The sequence below is a fragment of the Cherax quadricarinatus genome, chromosome 62 (genome assembly GCF_038502225.1).
Source record: "Cherax quadricarinatus isolate ZL_2023a chromosome 62, ASM3850222v1, whole genome shotgun sequence".
NCBI classification, from domain to species: Eukaryota; Metazoa; Arthropoda; class Malacostraca; order Decapoda; family Parastacidae; genus Cherax; species Cherax quadricarinatus.
The window spans coordinates 10728256-10736900 of NC_091353.1; the positions used below are offsets into that span (position 1 = coordinate 10728256).

General features: G+C 40.7%; 1 protein-coding gene across 1 annotated transcript in view; it reads left to right on the top strand.

Annotated features, from left to right (window-relative positions):
* The window catches only part of LOC128687290 (protein Star), a 61067-nt gene extending 57849 nt beyond the window's left edge, over positions 1 to 3218 (top strand). The window contains exon 6 of the mRNA XM_070098429.1: positions 515 to 3218. Within this exon, the coding sequence (XP_069954530.1) occupies positions 515 to 706 (192 nt within the window). The 3' untranslated portion in view covers positions 707 to 3218. The remainder of the gene's footprint in view (positions 1 to 514) is intronic.
* The last annotated feature ends 5427 nt before the right edge of the window (positions 3219 to 8645 follow it).

Consider the following 8645-nt stretch of genomic DNA (forward strand, 5'->3'; position numbering starts at 1 on the left):
ATACAGCAATCTCTAACCTGCCATGTAATGGACTGGGCAATACAGTGTTACCAGAGGCCACCAATTACGACCCTACACTGCATGTTAGCTTCTATCACCAAAATAATGCTCTTTCTTGTCAAACACTAGAACATATTTATTAGAAAACGTTTCGGTCTTGGGACCTTGTCATCAAGGTCTCACGACCGAAACGTTTTCTAACAGATATGTTCTAGTATTTGCTTATGTGTCTTTCCAAACCAATTTTTTTTCGGTATCTATTACCATGGTTTATAGCACTTACCGAAAACAATATAATAAACAGTTTGTTAGTTTTTTCATGGATTTTGGAGGATGGAACCGGATACAGGGCATGAACAGTAGTGGGAGAGGATATAGTTACAATTATTCTCATGTTCTTCTCTTAGATTCCGAAGACGGCACCTCGGAACAGGATTAATATTTGTGTTTTGTTACATATGGTCCCATGTACTCCCGTCTATTTTGATTCTGACCATCGTGTTCCCTCTTCCAGGTACTGAAGACAATACCCTGGGAGAGGATCAAGTTCCGGGTGATGTGTATTGAAAATAACCACATCCCAGAGGGCAAGAAAACTCTACGCAAATTCATGGTATCTAAAGGATACAAATTCCTGGGTGAAAGAAAAATTGACTCCTGGTTTGGGTGGCCAGAGTTGCTTGTTTACAAGAAAAATGGTTCATAATCTTCCTGTTTGTATTATTACCGTATTTTTTCGGCATATAAGACGCACTTTTTTCTCCCTATAAATCATCCTGCGCATTATATGCTCAAGGTCAGTGTCAAGGGTAGGTTTTGTGTTACTCTTTACCAGTTGTTTACTAACGTTACGTTAGTAAACAACGTCTTACACGTTGCGCCCTATATGCCGGAAAATACGGTAACTATCTCTAATTATCTATCTGTAGTTAACTATCTGTAATCGACTATATGTAATCAATTATCTGTAATTGTTTGTAACCGCAGGAGCAGAGCTACGCTCGTACTGTCCAGTTTTCAGTAATATTGTCACATATATTTTGCTTTGTGTGTAGGAAGTGCTCGTGATCAAGGGTACTGGAGCTGCCTTCTGCTTCCTCGAATCAAAGCTTATTACCACCCATTCCCCAAATCATTGTATGGCCATTTGGCAATAATAATGGACAGAGTGAGTGATGATGAAGGTGTTTCTTCTGTCTTGGAGTAACCCTTCGGTGGGAGATGGCCACTTTCTTAATAATAATAATAATAATAATAATAATAATAATAATAATAATAATAATAATAATAATAATAACAATAATAATTATAACAAATATTAATAGTTATTTAGGTCAATTGGGTTTGAAGCTTACCGACTATACGAGTCATTAAAGCAGTATGTCACCTGTTTATTATATACACTGAGACATCAACATCTCCATCTAAATATTCCATATGGAATTAATACAAGACTAAATGGAGTCTGAAATCTATCTTCTACACTGAGCTTGTTAACACTGCATATATCCCTTACAATCGAATCGAATACTACTTGTGGAAAATAATGTATTTTCCAGAAAAAATACAGTGTATTTTTTATGTAAATTAGTGTAATATATTGTATTTAATAAAATTTATGTTATAAAAAATGGAAAATTCTGCGCCGGCGCAGAAGAGACTCGCCATGTTTGAACTGGTCAACACAAACGTTAGTGAATAATGGGAAGAATTTTCGTGCTCTAGAGGTTAAATTGGGTTGACACCTCTCAAACAGGAGCCGAGATTGTTGGATGTGCATTGCTGCATAACTTGAGATATCAGACGACTGGACAAGACAGCTCCAGGAACCTCAGATAGGTCTTATGTTGTAACTCTGGCCAGTGTTATTTTCATAGATAGACAGTGAGGTTTTCTGAGTATGATACACCTTAATTAATCTCCAGTCAAATTGGTGAGTGATATTAAGATATATTCTCCTTCTGTTATGCAAATGTGTGTATATATAATCACTTATTAATTTTAATATACAGTCCACAAATTTTTATATTTAACAGAATTCCTGGTATATGTACCTTTCATTTGTAATTAATAGGTGGATATGACAGTTGTAGGTATCGAAGGGGGACATTTTTGCGACCTAGGTGTCCCAAATTCCTACTTGTCTATGTAACTATGATAAATAATAATTATCTTTGCTACCATTTACTGGTATGTACATTATGAGTTACATCCAGATAAATGTAATTTTTCACAGTTATATTTATTTATATATTATTTAAATTTTTACATAAAAATGCATATATGTGTAATTACTTATTTTGTCTTTTATATTTTGTTATGTAAAAATTATGAACTTTTTGAAACAAGTTAATTGTGAGACGCTGTTCTTCCTACCATCAAATATTATTATATATATAATTCACTTAGTATTTCTTCAAGAATATAATAATAACTGTCTAACTTTAATTCTCTCTCTCTGTCTCTCTCTCACTCTCTCTCTCTCTCTCTCTCTCACTCTCTCTCTCTCTCTCTCTCTCTCTCTCTCTCTCTCTCTCTCTCTCTCTCTGTCTCTCTCTCTCTCTCTCTCTTCGTTGGGAAGCGCTCTCTTGCCACGTCAGTTTTATCGTAAACGTTTTAAAGGTCACCTAAACACAATAATATATCATATCCGCCATAGACTACTCTCTGAATAAGCCAGATAGACATCCGGCCGGATGGCGTCTGTCACAATACTCGCGATCTCTCAACATATCCTTCTATATACATATGTCTGAGGCCAAGTAAATAACTGACTAGATCATCTTGTTTCTACTTCCCAGTCTACATGAAGTACACGTCAGCAACACTGATTTCAGAAGGGAATTGTGAAAAATCTAACCTGAACAGGAAGGTGTGTTGAAAATAGCATTTTTGTGAAAAATATATTTATTATTATTATTATTATTATTATTATTATTATTATTATTATTATATTAATTACCTGAAGAAGGTTTACAGGACATCACCTGAATTGTTACCTGTAAGTAATTTGGATGAGGTCAGTGGGGCTTCAGTCTCAGTAGGTCACTGAACTGTAACTCCCTCGATGCCCACTTCCTCACTACTTTCACAAAAAGATAGGGCTAACATTAAATTAATAATTATAATATTAAAACCAGCTACTCTGGTAAAATTATGGCGCTGTATAGAACTAGGGTTGCTGGGAACAACAAAAATATACCTGTTAGTACAAAGAACTTTGTATTACCATTTACCAATTAATTTCTGGAAGACAAAGCTGATGGAACACAACCTAACCTAACTCTTGGCAATGCAAAAACTATTGTAAGATGGGTAAGTGTCACTAAGGTATGTTGTTGAGAAGGATTCATTAAGTCCTCTATTTTCTCATCCTACACACCCAACTCTTGAAGTCCCGCTAATTTCCTGTCCCAATTCTTCAGCAAGGAATATTAACACGGGGGTTCCTATTACAAAATCAGGCAGAAACACCTCATTAAGCCACCTACAACACCCGATTATTAACAGAATTTCCCACTACAACTACTGTTCACACATCCAAAATGGCGTCTCCCCCGGCGCCCCTCACCCCCCCCCTCCAAATTTCTTGAAAGAGTCAAATCATCATAGTATTTTATTACTCAAATATTATATTATTAAGTTATATGTTCTACATTTAGGAAATTATGTAAAAAAAAAATTCCACAAGTATAAAATACCGACAAGTTGATGATTTAAGACTTTTGTGCAACTATCATCCGGGACTGACCACCTCAGACTGATTACATCGTCTTCTCATCTCTACCTCCGCTGTCTCCTCTGTATTTGACTGAAGAAGCCTACTGCGTAGGCGAAACGTTTCAACAATGAAGATACAGACAAATATTAAACTTATTAAAAATTATTGATAAAGAAAAAAAAATATTATTTTGATATAAGCAAAAACCATTTTCTGTTCTTTTTAGAGTAATTATCCACCAATCTTCCAGTGAAAAAATAGATATATACGGATATATGCGGATATATATTTAGTTGAAGGTTAAACGAGAAAATGAAGGTAATTAAGTTAGCAACAAATTAATATTTCTTAATTTTTGAAAAGTTTGTTGACAAGAGAGTGAGAGACGTGACACGAGAAGCAGCGGTGACTAATGTATTTTATCTTACCGTGAGAGGATCTTCTTGGATGACTGCTCCAGTAGGTCTCGATCAGATGACAAAAGGTCCAGCTGTGGGTTCTCATATCACTAAGACCAGCGTCAGGAAACACTTGTTATGTTTCCTGACAAACATTATATGTACCTATTTACATCGACAGGTTGATAAATAAGACACAGGTGCCACAGTTAAGTAGACTGATTCTTTACATCTCTACTGTTTTTGCCTCCTCTGTACTAGACTGAAGAAGCCTGCTGTGTAGGCGAAACGTTTCGGAATATAGATACCCAAGTGTTGCACTTACGTCTAATTTATCACTAAGATGTTTGTAGATAACAGCTTTCTTCTCTTCCAGGATGTTACTCATCCAGACTAATTTAAGCGCCATTTAACGCCAACCTCCTCCAAAATAAACATTATATACACTGTAGATAAGAGAAAATAATTTTTTTCTTCTTCTTGATTTGCGGGTATTCTCCCAGCCCGGGCCTTGGCCAAGTGGTGGCCCGGGCCTTGTCCAAGTGGTGGCCCGGCCTTGGCTCCCTGTCTAGGAAGTGTCTGAGACCTAAGTCTCCCATGGGAGGAGGTACAAGTGCCCCCTCATCTTCGGGACCAACTGTTCCCAGGCCTAGCCACATTCCCCGCCCTCACGGATATCTTTTTTGCTCCCCGTCGTACACATTCAATCTAAGGAAAAATTATTTCATATGGGAAATATAAACAAAAAATACATTTTATAGTGGATAACTATAGTTTGACACACAGAAAAGGGATTATGAAATTCGAGGGTCCACTGTATATAAAAACTCTTATTAATAGCTGTTGTTCCCAGTGTTTTGATTTCGAAACTAAGTATTTGCTTGAAAAAAAAATTCTTAAGTTATGGCTATTCACTGACATTGTTTCAGAAAATACCGCAGTCCTACCTACATCAGAATTTCTTTTAATAATTTACATTACGATGGTTAAGCTGGTAGTAATAAGTTATCACAAGTTATATACACTGATGGATCTAAACAGGAATCTTCTGGCAGGGCTGCATCTGCTCTTGTTGCCACCTCCCTAGTTAAGAACCATAATAAACTTGTTGAACTAGCCATAAGAATTAACAACTGGGCGTCTACACTGCAAACTGAATTGTTTGCAATCCTAATGGCGCTAAAGCTAACCTATGACACTGAGCTTGACTCTATCATCATTACTGATTCTATGTCATCACTGAAGGCTCTTGACTCATATAATGACTCCAACAACATGCTCATTGCAGAAGCCAGGTATAGATACTCAAAAATCCAGGACAAAGAAATTGATGTACGATTGGTATGGATCCCATCACACATTGGATTACTCCTTCATGATAAAATTGATATGTTAGCCAAGAAGAGTACACCTCAAATTCAGTTCGTTTTTGTGAATTCAGTAACAGGAGGTCATGACTGTGTGTTTAAATATTCTCTTACTTCTCTGTACATAATTGTTATGTATCTGGGTATGTGTTCACGCGTTGTAACAGTAAGATTACGTATATCAGAAGCACCTTCAGGGAGTTTTAACTAAGAATTGTCAGCATTCCTGTGCCGGGTTCTCAGCAAGGTCCCGAGCCAGGTCCTGGTCCAGGACCTGGGCCAAGACCTAGGCCAGGTTCTGGGCCAATTCCTGGGCTAGGTCCTGGGCCAGGTCCTGGGCCAGATTCTGGGCCAGGTCCTGAGCCAGATCCTGGGCCAGATCCTGAGCCAGGTCCTGAACCATGTTAGAAAGTTTGTGACTGTGACCTGGATTACCACTAATACCTTCTACCTTGCCTCAGAGACTTTTACCCTCCTGTCTCTTGCTGTCTTGTAGTATTCCATAGCTCCTGAAGACGCACAAGAATGCGAAAGATCTTGAGCTAAAGATTTCCATCCTCATGTGGCTTCTTATGCATTGTTAAGATCGCCTGTTTGCTATTATACTGTATATATATATATATATATATATATATATATATATATATATATATATATATATATATATATATATATATATATATATATATATATATATATATATATATATATATATATTCAACAAGTCGGCCGTCTCCCACCGAGGCAGGGTGACCTAAACAAGAAAGAAAATCCCCAAAAAGAAAATACTTTCATCATCATTCAACACTTTCACCACACTCACACATTATCACTGTTTTTGCAGAGGTGCTCAGAACACAACAGTTTAGAAGCATATACGTATAAAGATACACAACATATCCCTCCAAACTGCTAATATCCCAAACCCCTCCTTTAGAGTGCAGACATTGTACTTCCCATTTCCAGGGTTCATGTCTGGCTATATAAAAATAACCGGTTTCCCTGAATCCCTTCACTAAATATTACCCTGCTCACACTCCAACAGCTCGTCAGGTCCCAAATACCATTCGTCTCCATTCACTCCTATCTAACACGCCTTGCTTCTGCTTCAGAATCTCCACGACTACGGTGCTCTTCGCACCTACTCCAAGGTTGAGGGACTGATTCCTCATCTTCTGTACATAGTTCTACTGTCAAGTTATGTCCTAGAATTTGTATTGATAAAACCACTGGATGGCGAAACGTCTACAATGAAGATAAACAGATGCTGCACATGTGTCTTAATTTCATATCATTCTATTTGCTTCCTCTGCCATAAGATTAGTGTTAGGTGTTTTTCTTCTTGTATTTTCCTCATGATAACACTGGTGGACAGGATGGCCAGAGGTTGCTGCCACCTGCACTTCACAGCGTATATATGCCGAGAGTTTGCTTTAATGCTGTTGTAAGAATTAAATTCTTGTCTCGTGGTTGATAGGCTACAACCATCATCAACCAACAATTATTACCTAGGGTGGCTCACCCTCCCTATCCCAGGTTATCTTGGGTGGCTCACCCTCCCTATCCCAGGTTATCTTGGGTGGCTCACCCTCCCTATCCCAGGTTATCTTGGGTGGCTCACCCTCCCTATCCCAGGTTATCTTGGGTGGCTCACCCTCCCTATCCCAGGTTATCTTGGGTGGCTCACCCTCCCTACCCCAAATTATCTTGGGTGGCTCACCCTCCCTATTCCAGGTTATCTTGGGTAGCTCACCCTCCCTACCCCAGGTTATCTTGGGTGGCTCACCCTCCCTACCCCAGGTTATCTTAGGTGGCTCACCCTCCCTAACCGAAATTATCATGGGTTGCTCACCCTCCCTATCCCACGTCATCTTGGGTAGCTCACCCTCCCTACCCCAGGATATGTTGGGTGGCTCACCCTCCCTACCCCAGGTTATCTTAGGTGGCTCACCCTCCCAATCCCAGCTTATCTTGGGTGGCTCACCCTCCCTATCCCATGTTATCTTGGGTTGCTAACCCTCCCTATCCCAGGTTATCTTGGGTGGTTTACCCTCCCAATCCCAGGTTATCCTGGGTGGCTCACCCTCTCTATCCCAGGTTATCTTGGGTGGCTCACCCTCCCTGCCCCAGGTTATCATGAGTGGCTCACCCTCCCTCTCCCTACCCCAGGTTGTCATGCGTGACTCACCCTCCCTACCCCAAATTATCTTGGGTGGCTCACCCTCCCTATCCCAGGTTATCTTGGGTAGCTCACCCTCCCTACCCCAGGTTATCTTGGGTGGCTCACCCTCCCTATCCCAGGTTATCTTGGGTGGCTCACCCTCCCTACCCCAAATTATCTTGGGTGGCTCACCCTCCCTATTCCAGGTTATCTTGGGTAGCTCACCCTCCCTACCCCAGGTTATCTTGGGTGGCTTACCCTCCCTTTCCCAGGTTATCATGGGTTGCTAACCCTCCCTATCCCAGATTATCTTGGGTGGTTCACCTTCCCAATCCCACGTTATCCTGGGTGGCTCACCCTCCCTATCCCAGATTATCCTGAGTGGCTCACCCTCCCTAGCCCAAGTTATCCTGGGAGGCTCAATCTCCCTATCCCAGGTTATCTTGGGTGGCTCACCCTCCTAATCCCACGTTACCCTGGGTGGCTCACCTTCCCTATCCCAGATTATCTTGGGTGGCTCATCCTCCCTATCCAAGGTTATCCTAAGTGCCTCACCCTCCCTATCTCAGGTTATCCTGGGTGTCTCACCTTCCCTATCCCAGGTTATCTCGGGTGGCTAATCCTCCCTATCCCAAGTTATCCTGGGTAGCTCACCTTCCTTATCCCAGGTTATCTTGGGTGGCTCATCCTCCCTATCCCAAGTTATCCTTGGTGGCTCACCCTCCCTATCCCAGGTAATCCAGGGTGGCTCACTCTCTATCCCAAGTTATCTTGGGTGGCTCACCCTCCCGATCCCAGGTTATCTTGGATGGTTCACCCTCCCAATCCCAGGTTATCCTGGGTGGCTCACCCTCCCTATCCCAGGTTATCCTGGGTGGCTCACATTCCCTATCCCAGGTTATCTTGGGTGGCTCATCCTCCCTATCCCAGGTTATCATGGGTGCCTTACCCTCCCTATCCCAGGTTATCATGGGTGTCTCACAATCCCTATCCCAGGC